Source organism: Phyllobates terribilis, unplaced genomic scaffold, assembly GCF_046119375.1.
Source record: "Phyllobates terribilis strain yellow unplaced genomic scaffold, ASM4611937v1 Scaffold_5__5_contigs__length_657084704, whole genome shotgun sequence".
NCBI classification, from domain to species: domain Eukaryota; kingdom Metazoa; phylum Chordata; class Amphibia; order Anura; family Dendrobatidae; genus Phyllobates; species Phyllobates terribilis.
Window position 1 is genome coordinate 213468842 of NW_027362765.1, and position 19284 is coordinate 213488125.

The 19284-nt window shown below is 42.8% G+C and overlaps 1 protein-coding gene across 2 annotated transcripts in view; it reads right to left on the reverse strand.

Annotated features, from left to right (window-relative positions):
• Positions 1-10367: 10367 nt before the first annotated feature.
• PLCG1 (phospholipase C gamma 1) overlaps positions 10368-19284 on the reverse strand; it is a 110250-nt gene continuing 101333 nt past the window's right edge. For both annotated transcript variants that reach the window (XM_073683783.1, XM_073683782.1), the window contains exon 32: positions 10368-18465. In XM_073683783.1, coding sequence (XP_073539884.1) covers positions 18423-18465 — 43 coding nt within the window. In that variant the 3' untranslated portion in view covers positions 10368-18422. The remainder of the gene's footprint in view (positions 18466-19284) is intronic.

Here is a 19284-nt window from a genome sequence, read left to right on the forward strand (position 1 = left end):
CATGTTGCCTTTTGATCCGGAAATTACAATATTTATTTTACTCACTTATATAGCGCCAGTAATTCCACAGCGCTTTACAGACATTACCATCACTGTCCCCATTGGGGCTCACAATCTACATTCCCTATCAGGATGTCTTTGGGGTGTGGAAGAAACCGGAGGAAACCAACACAATCACGGGGAGAACATACAAATTCCTTGCAGATGTTGTCCTTGGTGGGATTTGACCCCAGGATCCCAGCACTGCAATGCTACTCTGCTAACCACTGAGCCACCGTGCTGCCCCACACTGGATAATGTTGGTTCGAAAGTTAAGTTAGTGCATAATATTAAGTTGTCTACTGTTTGAACGGTCTTTTTTTTCTATTGGGCACTCCACCAGTATCAGATCACTCTAATTATAAGGGCTCATTAGCAATAGGAGCCTGTATTTGTAAAGAGGTTGTATATTTTAACACCTTTGTGACTTGGAGCGTAATAGTACGCATATGGGGTATCGGCATACATAGAAAAAATTGCACAACAAATTTTGGGGTCCATTTTCTTCTACTATCCTTGTGAAATTGAAAAAATTTGGGGCTAAAACAACATTTTTGTGGGGAAATATATATTTTTTTCACTTTTACAGATATGTTATAACATTTTGTGAAGCACCTGTGAGTTCAAGGTGCTCACCACACATCTAAATAAATTCCTTGAGGTCTAGTTTCCACAATGGGGTCACTTGTGGGGTTTTTCACTGTTTAGGCACATCAGGGGCTCTCCAAACTCGATATGACACCCACAGACCATTCCATCAAAGGCTGCGTTTCAAATTGTCACTCCTTCCTTTAAGACCTGCAGTGTGCCCAAACAATAGTTTTCCCCCACATATGCTTGCTCATGAGAAATTGTACAACAAATTTTGGGGTCCATTTTCTTTTGTTATTCCCTTTGAAAATAAAAAAATTTGGGGCTAAAAAACATTTTCACGGCTCCACGTTATAAACTTCTTTGAGGCACCTGGGGATTCAAGGTGCTCACCACACATCTAGATAAGTTCCCTGAGGGGTCTAGTTTCCAAAATGGAGTCACTTGTGGGGGGTTTCCACTGTTTAGGCACATCAGGGCCTCTCCAAATGCGACATGGTGAATGCTAGTTATTCAAGCAAATTTTACATTCAAAAAGTCAAATGGCGCTCCTTCCCTTCCAGTCGGGGTGGCGCATGCAAGTGACATCATGCACGGCTGCGACGGAGATACTGACGTCAGCTGCTGACCTCTGATTGGCTGGTACTGGTATTGCAGTGCAGAGAGACTGTCTCTGAGCCGCAATACATTTCAATTTAATCTGCGTCCGATGATGCACATTCAGTTGAAAAGAAGCACAGACATCAGCGGTTCCTGGATTGGGCCGCGATAGTCTCAGGGGCCCGAGGGTGGCACAATGGAGCCTTGGGGGCCGCATGCAGCCCCCGTGTTTGAGACTCCTGGTGAAGACTATCACTTTTATATTGAAAATTTCGACTGTTTTCTGTACAGAAACTTGACGAGTGATTGGGAGATGTTGATCTCAGTATCAGGTAGGCATATTGAACATATTTTAAAGTACACCCATTAAGTTTTTTTTCCTTAAATCTGTTCGTATGTATATGTAGTGTGTGTATTGTCATATACTCACCTACTGCCACTTTCTCCGTTATCCAGCGCTGTTCTGTCCTTTTGTTAGTGACATCACCCCTCTGCAGACTCTTTGGGTCACTGTTCTCTGTGTTTCCGGGTAGTGGCTTTTACAGTGTAAGCCTATGGAGTGTCAGAACAAAGCTCCATAGACTTACATTATAAGAGACTTCTTGCTCATGCATAGAGCATACAAGTGAGCCGGTGATGTCACTGAGAAGAGAAGCAGAAAGGTGCTGGACACCGTAGAGAGCAGCGGTAGGTGAGTATATTAACACACTCACACTATACTACAAGCACATATACACAGGTCTAATAAAAAAAAATAAATAAATAATGTTAAGGCTTCTTCAACTTGGGAGTCAGTGGATTTGCAAAGTTGTAGATGGAGTTAGGGCAGAAATATTTTTCATGTTGCATTGCTTTTGCATTAGTTTGCTAATTACGCTACTCGCATTTTGGTGAATGTGTCTTTTCCCCATGTGTAAGTTGTAGACATAGGCAGTATAATAGGATTGTATATTTAAGAAGCCATGTATGGGGGAAATATATTTTTGTGTTTATCTAGAAAATTTTATTTCATGGGAATAGGGGCACTTTCAGAGGGCAACATCATGTAAATGTGTAAACTAGAGGAATGGGTTTGCTGAGTTTTAGGTTTGTGTTTTATATAGAAACAAAGAAAAGAAAAAATAACTTTTTTTAAATTTTGTAAATCACTTGTAGTAAATGTTTATTGGATACTGCGATCAGTAAAGGCTGAACTTATAGAGAGAGGACCATGATCTTCCTTGCTGCAGTAGTTTAGGTAGGATAAAAGACATCAAAGGGAGCATGCTTAGAAACGATCACCTGATCATACATGTAACATGTATGTAATATTTTTAATTTTATGTTGCTGCCTGGAAACTGTTAAAAAGTTACTGCTGCCTGATCCGTGCTGCAATTATGTGTTTAATATTTTAAAAGTATGATCCCACATGGTGAAGACCAAAACCCACATCCATATATGATTATCAGTGGCCACATGAATTTGAAGGCAATGTATTAGTTTTACTTATCGCTGCATGTGGCTGCTGTTGCAAGGGGCATTCATTAAAGATTTCCCCTGACTCACTTCCTGTGGTCTGAGAGCAATGAAACTTGGCACAGTTATTAGTCCTTCTCTACATAGGTGCCACCTAGGGGGACACACTTCTCCCATCTCTTTAAGCAACTGTAAACACCTCGTTTGTAGAAGTCGACAAGTTGCTCCAAAAGCTACGGTGTGACTTTGGAAATCAGTCTCTTCATCTGGAAAATGCTTGCCCTTCAAAAATAACTTCATTTTTTTTTAAAGAGGTGGAAGTCTGATGGTGCGAGGTCGGGTGAATAAGGGGGATGTGGTAGTAGTTCAAAGCCACAGGAGCATGCTTCCATTTGAGCAACATGTGAGTTGTGAACTGGTGCATTGTCTTGCAGAAGGCAGACACCTTTGGTGAGCATGCCACGTCTCTTGGTTTTGATGGCCTCCCGCAATTTCTGCAGCAATGAAGCATAGTATGCCCCAGTGATCATGCTACCCTTTGCTAGGAAATCCATCAATACTACTCCATGGTGGTCCCAAAATACTGTGAGCATGACCTTGCCTGCTGAGGTTTGGGCACGTGCCTTCTTTGGAGGCTGTGAGTCAGGATGCTTCCATTGCATCGACTGCACTTTAGTCTCAGGATCATAGTGATGGACCAAGCTTTCATCCTGTGTGATCAGTCTGTTGAAAACATCCTCCTGGTTTCCATGGCACATCGTCAATAAAGCCTGAGAGCATTCGACTCGTTCCTGCTTCTGGAAAGGTGTGAGCTGCCGGGGAACCCAGCGAGCAGATACCTTATGCATGTGAAGATGGTCTTGAATGATTTTTTTCCATGGACCCCACGCTAATCTTGACATTTTGGGCTAGGTGGCAAATGGTTACTCAGAGATTTTCCAAAATGGCGACCTCCACTTGCTGGATGGTGTGTTCATCAATAGCAGAGTGGGGTTGCCCTGGAATTGGAGCTATTTGCACTGAAGTCCGACCACATTTCAATTGACGATGCCAGTTCTTGACTACATCATATGATGGGGAAATCATCATCATAAACCTCTTTCATCTCATCGAACGTCTCCTTTGGTGTACGGCCTTTCAAGTAAAGGAACTTGATTACTGCTTTGTATTCCACTGGGTCCATTATTGAACCTCGCACCACTACAGCGCCTGTAAAATCAAGACCGTTATCAGTTACGAGTTGCAAATTGGCACATAAACTATAGAGACTTACATCATTGGTTACACATGTGAAGTTTCAGCGTCCTGTGATAAATATAAGTGGGGAAATCTTTAATGAACACCCCTCAAGCATGGGACCCTACCTAAAGGGGATGTCCAGCCAGATCAAAAGTTGTAATATGGTTCTGTTTGAAATTGATTAAAGGGAATCTGTCAGCAGGTTTTGCTATGTAATCAGTGGGCAATATGAGGTAGGGGCTGAGACACAGATTTCAGAGATGTGTAACTTAGGCTGTGTTCTGTTGTTTCAATACAATTAATGTTTTATCACCAGATTATCACTGCCAGGACTACAGCTCATGTGCATTCTGGTCCAACCTCGCCCCCTCCTCTGATAAGCAGCTCAGTGCCAATAGGCAATGCATACAGAAAGCTGTGGTGTGGGTGAGGTTAACTTTCAGAGCTCTTCTACATCTAAAAGCTCTGTGTCACAACTACTGCACCCAGTAAACTAAGTGACACATCCCTGGATTCAGACTCTCTCTTCCTACATTATGCTGCTCTCACATGAGGTAGCAAAAACCTGGTGACAGATTCCCTTTAAACTAACAATTTCATTATTACTGGCCTGATGTTCCAATATCAGGTGCTGTCCAGAGTTCAGGAAGCTTCACTTCTCTGTTAGCTCCCTTTCTGTTTTGGATTTTCCGCCATTGACTTCCCACTTGCTGGTCCATGACTGGTACTGTGCTTGAAGGTCAGCCATCTTGCTTAGTTCATTAGATAAGTCTGCCTCATTCTCCTTTACTCTAATCCAAAGAACAAAAAGGAGGCTGGCTTAGCTATTAAATGAGCTATGCAGCCGATTATTCATGCAGGAAGAGGGAGACAGCTGTCTCCGGTTTTGATGATATTATTATTAACTGCTTTCAGCTTGATCTCAAGCCATGTAGACTTTATGGATGAACGCTCTGTAGGTAGATCAATCTTGTGCAAGCCTAGAAAAATCCACCAGGGTCTTCTACGCCGTTATCTTCATAGTATCAAGGCATCGGCTTTTTGGTATTCCACTTCACATTGTTCATTCTATTCTTCCGACCATGATGTCCTTCTCCAGTTATTGCTCCCTTCGTATGATGTGTCCAAAGTTGGCAAGTCGTAGCTCGGTGATCCTTGCTTCGAATGACATGTCTGGCTTGATTTGTTCCAAAATTGATTTGTTTGTTCTTCTTGTCATCCATGCTATTGAGCACCACATTTCAAAGGCGTTGATTCTTCTACTGTCTTATTTTTTTATCGTCCAGATTTTGCATCCATGTGTTATTACAGAAAAAACAAACTATATACGACCCACCCGTTCGTCGGCAGTGAAATGTTCCTCGATTTGAAGACTTTGTCTATTAACTTCATTGTTGATTTGCCCATAGCTATTCTTCTATTGACTTCCGGTTTCGTCACTGCATCTTGAGTGATCATTGATCAGAGTAGGTTCGAGTAGGTTGAAGTTCTTGAACAAAGGTGAAAGTGGAGTTTTCTGAACTGCAGACCACCGATGCCATCAGACAGTTATCATAACACAGTACATTAGTAAAACACAGAAACAACTGAATTCTACTCCGCATAGTACAGGTCATTGTGACAATCTCGAGGGGGCTGCTTTGCCACAATACCGCCTTTTGGAGATTTCTTATATGGTCAAGTAACAGCTCCATGTACATATTTAATTCCAAAAATGAGATCCCTGTGGGAAAGGTTTCCCTGCACTTCCATGAGCTCATTTCACAGTAATCACACAGCTGTAATTCACACGGTTTTAAAGCTTATGGCTATGTTCACACTTTCTGTGTTAACCATACTTGTGTTCCCTGTCTTGAAGGAAAATTGCATCCCCCTCAGAAGAAAAGGAAGCTTAACCCTCCATATGGACATGTAAATATAACATAAAGCTGCTCTGTTCTGTTTTGCAAAAAAATTCTGATTTATTCTGATAGAATCCAATCTCATTCAATAAATGATGGGAATATGGCAAAGGACCAGCATGAAGCTGCCCCTACACACAGATGTCGGGCAAAATGACCAATTTTGACCAACAATTGTTTGACAATTATTCACATGCCTTCCAAAAATTCTGGGCTGGGTTTCAATATTAAAGAGTACAATAGGATCAGCTGTATGTGTCTGATGGTTTGCCACTTTTCATCCTTTGGTTTTTGCTCTGACAGTTTCTGTCTGGTAGTGTTGCTGATCAGACATGATTGATTGGCCGCTCTACTAATATATATGTGTATGGCTGTTTAAGGCTTCAAGTAATTTTCTAAGTTCACAGCTTTTAAGGTGAACAAAAAAAACAGATTTTTGTCAATGTGTCTTATTATAATCAGTGATTTTCTAATATTCCCACCACCAAAAATAAAATTTTTACAAAACTTCTATCCCATTACAAGGTTAAAAACTGATAGCACATGGATTAAGTCTATGATTTTCACAAACCCAAAGGAATGGTCGACTTTGATTCAGATCAAAATTACACATGTGATTTTATTTGAAGATGTTCCTCAAAAAACATGGACAAGTGAGTAGCACCATAGATCTAATGGCCATTATTGAAAAACTGACGTCCGAATGAGGGCTTAGGGTGATATCACATGCTGCGTCTGGGTCCAAAACGTCACCCACCATGATACCTAATAGACAAAAGATTTTGAAATCCAGTTGTGCAGCCAGTTGTGAAATCGCCTGTAACCTACACAGTGAGGTCCATGCTGCTCAATGCCCTCCTGTCTGCTGATAATGGACATATTCGGGAGATGGACCCCCACCAATCCATTTTATAACGCCCCAATTCATTCTGTAATTTATGGTAATGTCACCTGATGAATACTATGACTACTGATACTCTGGTAATGGAATAATGTTCTAAAAGAACTACAGTTTATGTTGGGATTGGGTGGTGATGTCAGGACGAGAGGAGAATGTGGTTCTGTTATCTGTGACTGGTCGGTGATGTCACAAATGAACAGTCGCAGGATTCTGATTGGATGGTGATGTCACTGCTGGAAGAAGGTGCTGGATACTGACGTGCTGATTAGTGATGAGCGAGCATGCTCGCCACTGCTCGGTACTCGCGATGCTCGGAGCTCGCCGAGTACTTGCGTGATGCTCGGGCAGGAGCTCGGGTCCCCGTCCTGCATGTTTGGCGCTATTTAGAGCACCAATCATGCAGGGATTGTCTGCCACTCACTGTAATGTCACAGCCATGGTGGTTGTGGCATTACAGTGGTTGCCCAAATCGATGGGAACAGTGCTCACAGTGAAACATGAAAAGCGGCAATTCAGCAGCGGCATACACCGGTACCCGACAATTTAGAACAGAAATAATAGAGCATCACACATAGATTAGATAGATAGAAACATGTCAGTCACATATATAATAAGTACATTGATAGTGTTGGTTACTGTACTTGTCATTTAGTGTTAAAATAAAGGATTTATTAAAAAAAAAAATTGGCATAGGGTTCCCCGTAATTTTAGTCTCTAGCGGAGGTTATGCAGACGGCTGGGGCAGATGTTTGACGCCTGGGAAGGGGGTAATACCCACAGAGCTTCCCAGGCTACTAATATCAGCCCCCAGCTGAATACTTAGGCTTTACCAGTTATTAAAATGGGGGACCCCCCAAAAAAATGACGTGGGGTCCCTGCTATTGTAATAGCTAGTAAAGGCTAGCCAGACAGCTGGGGGCGGATATTAATAGCCCAGGAAGGGTGCCATGAATATTGGCCCCCTCCCAGGCTAGAAACACCAGCCATCAGCCGCCCCAGAAATGGCGCATCCATAGGATGCGCCAATTCTGGCACTTAGCCTCGCTCTTCCCACTGCCCTGTAGCGGTGGCAGTGGGGTAATAGGGTTGGGGTTGATGTCAGCTTATAATGCCAGCTGACATCAAGCCCAGATTAGCAATGGAGAGGCGTCTATAAAAGACACCCCCATTACTAACCCCATAGTCAAAGTAAAAAAAAAAAAACACCCAGAATAAAATCTTTTAATTGAAATAAAGACAATTCTTTAATGTTCTAAATTAAACCATACTTCCCATCACGCCCATTCCAGCTGAAGCCAACGATCTTCTGCAATAAAAGAAAAATAATAAACCAACATCATCCTTACCTTTCCATGGTTCCCAGGACGGCTTCAGCTCTGCTACATTCACATGACAGGCTCGATCGCAGCAGAAAGTTGCCATCCAGCTTGCCATGCCGCAGACACTGAGAAGCGCAGGCATGCTTGCGCTCTGCAGTGTCTCTGAAGGATGACAAGCTGGATGGCAGCGCTCAGCTGCGATCCAGCCTGTCATCTCAATGCCATCCCAGCGTGGGAGAATTCTCCCACGCTGTCAGTGACGTGCATGAGGTGAGCTGAGTTCATTGGACATGAACTCGGCTCATCTGGATGCCGTCACAGCCAGACACTGAGGAGCGCAAGCATGCCTGCGCTTCTCAGTGTCTGCGGCATGGCAAGCTGGAGGCAGCTTTCGGCTGCGATCCAGCCTGTCATGTGAATGTAGCAGAGCTGAAGCCGTCCTGGGAACCATGGAAAGGTAAGGATGATGTTGGTTTATTATTTTTCTTTTATTGCAGGAGATCGTTGGCTTCAGCTGGAATGGGCGTGATGGTAAGTATGGTTTAATTTAGAACATTAAAAAGTGTGTTTATTTCAATTAAAGGACTTTATTCTGGGTGTTGTGTTTTTTTTAATACTTTACTATAAATTCATGGCGGTCAAGTCTAATATTGGCGTGACCTCATGAATTTCGGGCTTAGGGCCAGCTGATAATGCCAAGCTGGCCTTAACCCCTTTATTACCCAGTGAGCCACCGCACCAGGGCCCTGGATGAGTTGGGTACAGCGCCAGAAGATGGCGCTTCTATGAACGTGCCATTTTCTGGGGCGGCTGCGGACTGCAATTTGCAGCGGGGGGGACCCAGAAAGCTTGGGCCTCCCTGCGCTTCAGATTCCAGCCCCCAGCTGCCTAGTTGTACCTGGCTGGACACAAAAATAGGGCGAAGCCCCACGTATTTTATTTTATTTTTTTTTAATTATTTCATGAAATTCATGAAATAATAAAAAAAAAGGGCTTCCCTGTATTTTTGTTTCCAGCCAGGTACAAATAGGCAACTGGTGGTTGGGGGTAGCCCGTTCCTGGATGCTGTACCCAACTCATCCAGGGCCCTGGTGCGGTGGCTCACTGGGTAATAAAGGGGTTAGGGCCAGCTTAAATTGTCGGGTACCGATGCTGAATTGCCGGACGGCTTTTTTAAAGAGACGGGTGCATGAAAATCGGAGGGCACTAGTGTGTTCCAAGTGCCCTGCTATGTTTTTCATGCACCCTCCTATATACCCTGCCTGCCTGTCTGCCTATATATTCTGCCTGCCTGACGTTTAATTGAGCACTGTTCCCATCGATTTGGGCAATTTTTGACCTTCTGCAGACCGCCGGGGGGGACCACCAGAAAAATGCTCGAGTTTCCCATAGACTTACATTGGGCTCATTGCTCGGGTCGAGCACCCGAGTATTCCAATGTGCTCGACCCGAGCTTCGAGCACCCGAGCATTTTAGTGCTCGCTCATCACTAGTGCTGATGTTTCCAGAAGTAAATAAGCCGCTGCGTCTGGTATGAAAACAGTGATTGCCTACGATGATAGTCCGGCCCGACACACCACACAAATGCTTTCAATTAAGTTATTTAGGAAGATTTATGAATGACAGACAGTCTGTTGTCCATAGCATCCAAGCACAGCTTTCACTTTTTAATGCCTATGAAAAATAAAAGCTAAACAGCTACTTCTGAGAGGGCCTGAGCAGCATTACTGTGATCGTCGGCATTGTATTGTGCTGTACAGAAATATATAGGAGACTGCAGAAATGGAAAATCTTTCATTTACTTCTGAATTGCTATTTAGCTCCAGTAGCATTTTATCAGTAATCTTACCAACTCGGACACTTAGGCCACATGCACATGTTGAGTATTTGGGAAGTTTTTTACCTCAGTATTTGTAAGCCAAAACCAGGAGTGGAACAATCGTGCACCACTTCTGTATTTATCACCCACTCCTGGTTTTGGTTTACAAATACTGAGGTAAAAAACTGACCAAATACTCAACATGTGCACATAGCCTTAGAAATCCACAACAATTTAACCTTCTCATCAGTCAGCAGATTACAGCTACTATGGCTGTAGAGAAGTGAGCGCCCGGCTGACCAGGCAATAGATTGCAGCCTCGCATAATGGCTACAGTGTATCTTTTACACAGGCTCCTAAGGGGTGGTACAGAGATTCTACAAGTCTGCATTACAAACGCATATGCCCTGGAAACAATGATTTTTACTCCGTGTGAGCGCCCCCTATGTAAACTTTTATTAAGGGTAGTATTTGGGCATAAATAAAAGGACTGATGCACAGATTTTTCGTATAGACTGCAATGTTTTAATAACATTGAAACAGTGCTTCATTATGTATTTTATCTTTTGTATTAAGGGCAATAAGATAGATTATATATGTATACACACACTGCTCAAAAAATAAAAGGGAACACTAAAATACCACATCCTAGAGATCACAATGAAATATTCCAGTTGCAAACCTTTATTCATTACATAGTGGAATGCAAACAATAAAACATAAAAATGATCAACGTAAATCAAAATTAATATCCCATAGAGGTCTGCATTTGGAATGATGCTCAAAATCAAAGTGGAAAATCAAATTACAGGCTGATCCAACTTCAGTGGAAATGCCTCAAGACAAGAAAATGATGCTCAGTAGCGTGGGTGGCCTCCATATGCCTGTATGACCTCCCTACAACACCTGGGCATGCTCCTGATGAGGCGGCAGATGTTCTCCTGAGGGATCTCCTCCCAGACCTGGACTAAAGCATCCCCCAACTCCTGGACAGTCTGTGGAGCAACGTGACGTTGGTGGATGGAGCGAGACATGATGTCCCAGATGTGCTCCGTTGGATTCAGGTCTGGTGAACGGGCAAGCCAGTCCATAGCTTCAATGCCTTCATCATGCAGGAACTGCTGTCACACCTCAGCCCAGCCACATGAGGCCTGGCATTGTCATGCATCAGAAGGAACCCAGGGCCAACCGCACCAGCATATGGTCTCACAATAGGTCTTAGGATCTCATCTCGGTACCTAATGGCAGTCAGGCTACCTCTGGCTAGCACATGGAGGGCTGTGCAGCCCTCCAAAGAAATGCCTCCCCACACCACTACTGACCCACTGCCAAACCAATCATATTAGAGGATGTTGCAGGCAGCAGAACGTTCTCCATGGTATCTCCAGACTCTGTCACATGTGCTCAATGTGAACCTGCTCTCATCTGTGAAGATGTGGAATCTGCCAATCTTGGTGTTCTCTGGCAAAATGACAATCGCCCTACACAGTGTTGGGCTGTAAGAACTTTTGGATGTCAGGCCATCATACCACCCTCTAGAAGTCTGTTAATGACAGTTTGAGCAGACATGTATGTTAGTGGCCTGCTGGGAGGTAATTTTGCAGGGCTATGGCACTGCTCCTCCTTGCGCAAAGCAGGATGTAGCGGTCCTGATGCTGGGTTGTTGTCCTCCTACGGTCCCCTCCCCGTCTCCTGGTACAGTATCTTCTCCATGCTCTGGATACTGTGCTGACAGACACATCTACCCTTCTTGCCGCAGCTGGCATTGATGTGCCATCCTGGATGAGCTGCACTACCTGAGCAACTTATGTGGGTTGTACTGTAGACACCGCCTCATGCTACTGTACCTCTAGGGGTGAGAGCCATGACCAAAACAACAGGTAAGAAGGATGAGAACAGAGAAATGGTCTGTGGTCACCACCTGCAGAACCACTCCTTTATAGGGGGATATCTTGCTAATTGACTATCATTTCCACCAATTGTCTGTTCCATTAGCAGGAGAAATTGATTCACACTCAGTTTTGCTTCATAAGTGGACAGGTTGATTGCACAGCAGTGTGATTGACTTGGGATTACATTGTGTTGTTTCAGTGTTTCCTTTATTTTAAGCAAAATTATAATGTATACATATATACACACACAATGTGTCAGGAGAGGCTGGCCACTTTGTGCACATGGCCTGCCAGTCTTAAATAAAATTTACTAAACCAAGTGTCTTAGAGCTCTGCGATCTTTACATGGGGGAGGTCACAGTTCATTGGGCAGCATGTTAGCACTGTAGCCTTGCAGCACTGGGGTCCTGGGTTCATATCCCACCAAAGATACAAACTCCTTTGCAGAGGTTATGTTCTCCCCGTGTTTGTGGGGGGTCTCCTCCAGGTACTTCAGCTTTGTCCCACTCTCCAAAAACATACTGAAAGGGAATTTAGAGTGGGAAGCAGCAACGACCATATCTGTAAAGCGCTGTGGAATATGATGGCGCTATACAGTATAAGTAAGCATGAATTGTTTAGAGTAGGGCACATCTTTCGTTATTCACTGATAGCAAAACATTCATTTTCCTGCAGTTAAAGATTGTTGGTTTTTTTTCAGAAATAATCCAAGTTATCATTTATGATTGTGATAGTGGATAACTTGCTAATCACCAGTGGTCTGAGCAGTGGGAGCCCCAGCAATCCCAACATCAGGACTCTGCAGCCCTGTCCTGAATGGCATGCACGGCTTCCGCTCCATTCCTTGTGCTTGTGGATGAAAATGTTTCCATTACCGTATACAGGGGGCAGTGAGGGTCTGTTTATTAACAGACATTTATGTAGTTCAGCGGCACAGCAATGGGACAGGAGCACTGGCTGTGCTCACTGAGTGGGGATAAGCGGCTGCAGGAGATTGTACTTATCAGGACAACACTCGGCAAAGGAGACAGGCGCTGACCCATCACTGCCATCATCTGTACTCCAAATGAGCACATTCTGATGTCAATATAGCTAAAGGTAGGCAAACCGACTCAGGAAAAGCAGCAGCAGTTTGAAAGCCACTTACATGAAATGTATTTTTTTCCCAAGAATGAAGACAAATTCCCTCAAAATGGCTTGATAAATTTCATAACTTTCCATGCTGGACAAAATTATTTAAAAAAAAAAAAATCTAACTACTCTTTGCAGTTCTGTAAAAAAATATATGTTAGGTGATGTACACGTCAAGAGTTTGCAAAGAAAAAAATTAACTCAAATTTTCTAAGGGACAATGGGAAATGTACACAGACGGTTTATAAATATGTGCTTTATTACTAACATAGTGACGTTTAATCCAGCTTTTGCCAGATTTGAAATGATAAATAATTTGCTGTACATTAGCGGTTTCTTTACAAATACAAGGAAGTCAATGGTCAAGAATGGTGACGTTAAGTCAGAATGTGCCTTACAGATGTAAACATGGATGCCTTGTATCAGATGTCTGGTCCTTGCAAAATAATAGCCCTAAATCGAGAATACTTATAGTATCACATTGTGAGGATTTCCATGTGAAAAGTGTGTCATTATACCCGATACATCAGGTAGATTAGGGGCATGTATACAGACAGCAGAAACGTTCCTACTAAGTCTGCAACAAATGTCGGGTCTGAACATACCTTAATATATGCCTGCTTCCAATTAAATCAATCTATCCCATCACTCACTGGAAACCAGTAACATAAATGAGTTACTGATTCCTATTTGGTTAGTTCATGGACACATGATCTGTCCACATGAAAACATGGTATATACCCACATGTGGGAGATTTGCTATGAAAATTAGTGGGGTTGCAGAAACCCATGTGCTTGTGGCAAAATGGAATGAGAACTTATGCAGCAAATCTTCATTAGTTTGATTCTTAAGAGTTGCCATTGGAATTGGGTGGATTGATGTGTGTGACTCTGGTCCATCGGCAAAGTCAGTAGTCTCTAGCAGCCTGATGGGAATCTCTTTCCTTTTGGGATCCTCGGCTTTTGATTAACCGGGCTGGTGTGACGTCATCATTGCGGCTTGATGCATAGATGACATTGCGCCAGCTCAGCTAATAACAGTGTCGGGGATCCTGGAAGGTAAGAGATTTGCGAGCCTCCCATCCTCCCAGAGACTACTGACCCAGCCGATGAGATGGAGACTCGCAAATTGATCTGCCCAACTCTAGTACATTTATTTGGGAATACTGTGTATTTTCTCTGCCGATTTGTACCTAGAAAATCCACTGTGGAATACAGTAATTGGCAAGGTGGACAAGATTTGAACAAATCTTATCCACATAAAAAATACAAAATGATCCACAACAATAGTATAATAAAAAAAAGGCATCAATCCTCTGCCTCTCCTGTGCCGAGGCTTTACTGGTCTCCCTCTCAGATCCTGTTATGTCCTCCAGAGATGGTGTTTTGTCGAAACTTGACCACTATAACCAATCAAGGGATGAAACGGTCACGGATCATGTGTCGGAAAAAAAGAACTGCAGGGCACGAGTGAAGCCTTGGCACAGGAACGGTAGAAGATTTTTTTATTAAAACTTATTGTAACAGCAGCATCTCTGAAATGCAGCAAAATGGGCACTCATGAGAAAATGCCACTAGGCACGTTCATCCTCATGGTCTGAGCCAGATGATACAGAGAAGTGAATTGTTTGGTTGCAATGGGCAGTGTAGCAATCAGAATACAGCTTATATCGTTTCAGATCAGCTGAAGAAAAGAGAGCTATAATGGGATTGGTTGTAATGGGCAGCCTGGCTAGTTTTTCTGAAGACCGTTTTGATAAATGAGGTCTTCGTTTCACAAGCAGTGATGAGCAGTCCGGCTTTTTATGGTGAGACTGTTCTTTTGGATCCTAAACGAATCCCTAATTAAATATGTGTTTACAAGTAAGTGAACACATTTGTAGTAAAATCAACGGCATCCAAAGTGGTCAAAATCCCGCCATTAACATAGCATCTTTCAGTTTCATCGGCATCCAACCAACATCAGTTTCCAAGAGTTGGAGTCAGGGACTGCGAGTGTCTCTCACTGGGGTGAAAGATGGGAGCCGGCTCTTTGTGCCAGATCGGTCACTAACGGCCCATCACTATTCACCAGGAGTGTCTGCCATACAAGAAGTGGGGGGGCAGATAAGACTCCAACCAATATTCCAGAATTACAGCTGATTTCAGACCATTACTCCATCACCAATAGATCATAAACAAGTCATTCGATGCTCGATTTCTGTCCGATTCATACAGGCTGAAGAAAAAATGATGGAAACAGAATGAATGCTGTTACGATTGTTCTATCCCCTTACAATATCATGGGATCAGCAGCATATCTGTTTATAAGTGATGGTGTGCTATTGATAACTATTCCCATCCTGGAAAAAACAATCAAACCACCCAACGAATGAACATTTTGCTTGTTCATTGGGTGATTGTCGGCATGTTTACATGGACTAATAAATGAGTACCTCTTGTTCTCAATGTAACGATTATCAGCTGGTCTAAAAAGGCTTTTAGTCAAGTGTAATTAAGGTGCAGCCTCCAAAATGAAAAATTTTGGCCCAGGTCATGTGATGAGAAGAGAGGTCCCAGCCTCACTCAATAGCATGATTACTAAGGGACTGTCATTTTTTCTTGAAAACGGGACAGATGCTACTCACTGTTGGACCACGTAATAATTAGCACAAGGCGAAGCCAAGAACTTTCCCTTTCTTTGTAGTACAGAGCTGACCATAAAGACCATCTAAGCAAAAGGGAAACTTAACATCATTGCCGTAGCTCCTGTTTTCACAGCGCACACCTTGGATCCCTTCCCCCAGTTTCTAGGTAAGAGAGTGGGGCTGTGTTAGTACTCTCCCTTTCCTTCCGGAGAGAGTAAGAGACCCTTTTAAAGGGACACCAAATCACAATGCATGAACGCTGGCGGTGGGGGAATGAAAAACAGGTTTTGATAAGGAGGCCCAAATCTCGGGAATGAAAAACAAATCAAATGCACATCCCATTCGCAGCAGGGAATAAAATAGACACAAAAGATCTGTAAACAGCAGCTTATTGACACTTCAGTTTGCAACATGAAAAAAATATAAGCAGGTGTAAAAACAACGCCGAACCTCAAAGTGACAAGGGGGCTGTTCAGGATTGGAAACTCTTGGCTACTTACTTTTAGAAACACAGCTTCCTTTGTCCATGGGTTTTCCCTGGTATTAAATGGGGCTGAGCTGCAAAATCGTTTACAACCTGGGAACCAAGTTTTTTTTGGATAAAGGCAGCCAAGTTTTTCTCATGCTGGATAACCCCTTTGAACTAGGCTAGAATTATAAAAATGATGAACTAGTCTACAGCAAAATATACAAAGGGGTGGGCCAATGCTTTTTTATACATACAACTTATTTAAAGGCTGTGGATACATTGAATTCAATGTCAAAGTCACATAGCTGGCCATAGCCTTTAAAGGGAATATGTTGCCAGGTTCTTGCCATTTAATCTGAAGGCGGCATAAACTATAGACAGAGACCCTGATTCCAGCAATGTGTCACTTACCGGATTGCTTGCTACACTTTTGATAAATTCATTGTTTTATCATCGGCAGGGGTCCTCCATATTCATGTGCTATGTATAACCGCTCCCCCGCCACTGATTGGTAGCTTTCTGCCTATGCACCATGTACACAGAAAGCTGCCAATCAGTGGTGTGGGAAGGGTTATAAAGAGCTCAGCGTTCAGAGAACTAGTAGATCTGCAGCAGATAAAACTGTGATTTTATCAAAACTACAGCAAGCAGCCCAGTGTTACATTGCTGGAATCAGGGTCTCTGCCCCTACATTATGCTGCTCTCAGATGGGGTAGTAAAAACCTGGTGAGAGATTCCCTTTAAGACCTTGTTAAAACTACTGTGCTTGGTGGAAAGTATATATACAATTGATTCTGACTTTCCAATGCAAGTGCTATTGATAATACTGCAAGGTCACAAGGCTCACAGGCATGGTGGATGCCATACCTCCTGGGCCACTCAGGATGGTGTTTATACTTGCTTGTGTGAGCCAGCCAAAGAGTTAAAAAACAAAACGTGGAAGGACTATATGACACTTGGTGAGGGAAAACTGAACTGAAATAAGGCACATGCTCTTTTGAAAATGGAATATTGTGTCTTTTTGTCATATAGTTTTGCAGAATTGTCTATTGGGTCTCAGAGAACAATAAGGTTGTGGTGGATTTCTATATACACTTACTAAAGCAGGAATGCAAATCTATAAGGTAGGCACACTGCAACATCCATATTATGTCTGGACTACCCAGATCTACTGCAGCGCTATTAAACCAGACTCGGGTCACCATTGTATTCCATGGTAATCCAATTTAAAACTGGGATGTCCAGGTATTATGGCCACAATACCACTATCTAAAATGGGCCTGTCCCTCCTATTCAACATTCAATTTCTAGAGCTAAATGAGAATAGCAAGCAAACAACAAAAAAGAAAGTCATTAATATGGCCTCATGAATAGAAGAATGGCCAAATAACTGGCTAGACATTGTCATGTAAAATAAGGCCACACTAACTTAAAGACATTCACCTTAATACTTTTTTTCGGATTAAAACAAAAACTTAAGATGCTTTGTCACCTAGCATACTTATAGTCAGGAATCCCTTAAAGGCCGATCATGTGCATCTAGAATAAAATAGCCTAAAGGGATGATCTGATATTCAGGAAAAACAAAGTCTCTCCTTCCAAAAAGCACCATCCATGCCTAATGGCTAAAAGTTACACAATTATTGTTTTTATTTTTTTGGGTGGGTGTGGGCTTTTTTCCTGAACTCAGACAACCCTTTTTAACCACTATCGGTTTTCTTGAACAGAACAGAAACCTTAACGATTGCTTTCTTGTAATTGTACAAGTTGCAATGTGTGATTGTCCAAATCGGTTTAAAATGGCTGGCTTTGTGAAGATGGGTCCAAAAACAATGAACATGGTGCACTGGAGTCCAACATTCCTGTGTAAGATGAAACGTAAAACTTGGTGGAATTGCAGCAAGATACCAAATTTTGCTTCCACCGTTCCAAAAGAACTATTGCATTGAGAGGTCCAAGGCCGTGCACATCGAAAAGTAAGAACAAAAATATAATTTGCATCATTCTTGTACTGCTTGAGTCCCTGCAATGTGGGGCAGTACTGAAAGAACGGGTAATACCTGGAATAATAATAATACAAATTATTCCTTAGCTTCTTCTTTCACAGTTTGATAGAAGATGACCAAAGATCAAGCAGGGGCGGTATTCTACTCTGGACATGGCCTATTGGAAACCCAGTCTTTGAGAGCAGCCATACTAATATACAAGGCATTATACATAGAAAGAGTTCCTACAGTTTGTGCTGCAGATAAATGGTTCCCATGGCAGAAACATTGGAGACACTAAGCAAAATTACCCTTTCTGGGGTCATGTTAAGTTGTGACACCGAATGTGCAAAAATCAAGAGTTCCACATCGAGGCACTGTTTTCCAAAAGGACATGACTAAATCTGGATTCTTGTTGCAGAAAGTCATATCAGTCTCTGTTTACGAGCATCCTTAAAGTCTGTTATCTCCACTCAGACGTGTCTTTCGTGGGACCCTGTAAAGAAAGAATAATGAAGTTGAAACTCTTTAAGGACGAACAGAAACTCTCATGCCATGATGGTTTTAGTAAATAAAAATTCAGGAGCATCTTTTCTAAAAACTGCACATTGTGATGTTCCTGTTATTCCTCCTACAAAATAAAAAAAATAGGCTGACATCATGAGGTTACCCGTCAGGGGTGTGTCCCTACACAGTATCCAAGGGGTAACATTTCTCCTTGCGGAGAGCGACATGTTAAGCATGTCACATTGAGGAGACTTAAAGCCGCAATGCTCCTCTGGGAAATATGCAAATTGTCTCTTCAGAAAGGAGGAGGACTAGAACTCTAGTGCCACCTACAGGAAGTAGCAATCCTAAAAGTCAATAGTGACCCTTTAACGAGCCTTGTCACATGACTTAGGCTATAAGCCAGAACCAGGAACTCCTAATTGCAGACACTGTTTTGGGGTACTGCCCCTCATCAGTGCAAAGTGTGAGTTCTGGTTTGGCTTGGTGAGAGGCGTCAGACCGGTATCCAAGGGGTAACATTTCTCCTTGCGGAGAGAGACCTACTTCCTGTAGGTGGCACTAGAGTTCTAATTCCCTACACAGTCTGACACTATCCAATCAGGGTTGACCGCGTAAGGATTCACCCCTCTGATAAGGCCAATCGTGACACCAATTGATTTCTAAGAGGAATGTCAGAGGAGCAGCAGAAGTAATTCCTAAGAAAAGATGCCCTACAATTGTCATTGTTATGGAGGAGTACAAGTATAAAGTAAAAGACTTGTCAGTATCAATCACACTTAGGCTATGTGCCCACGTAGCAGATTTG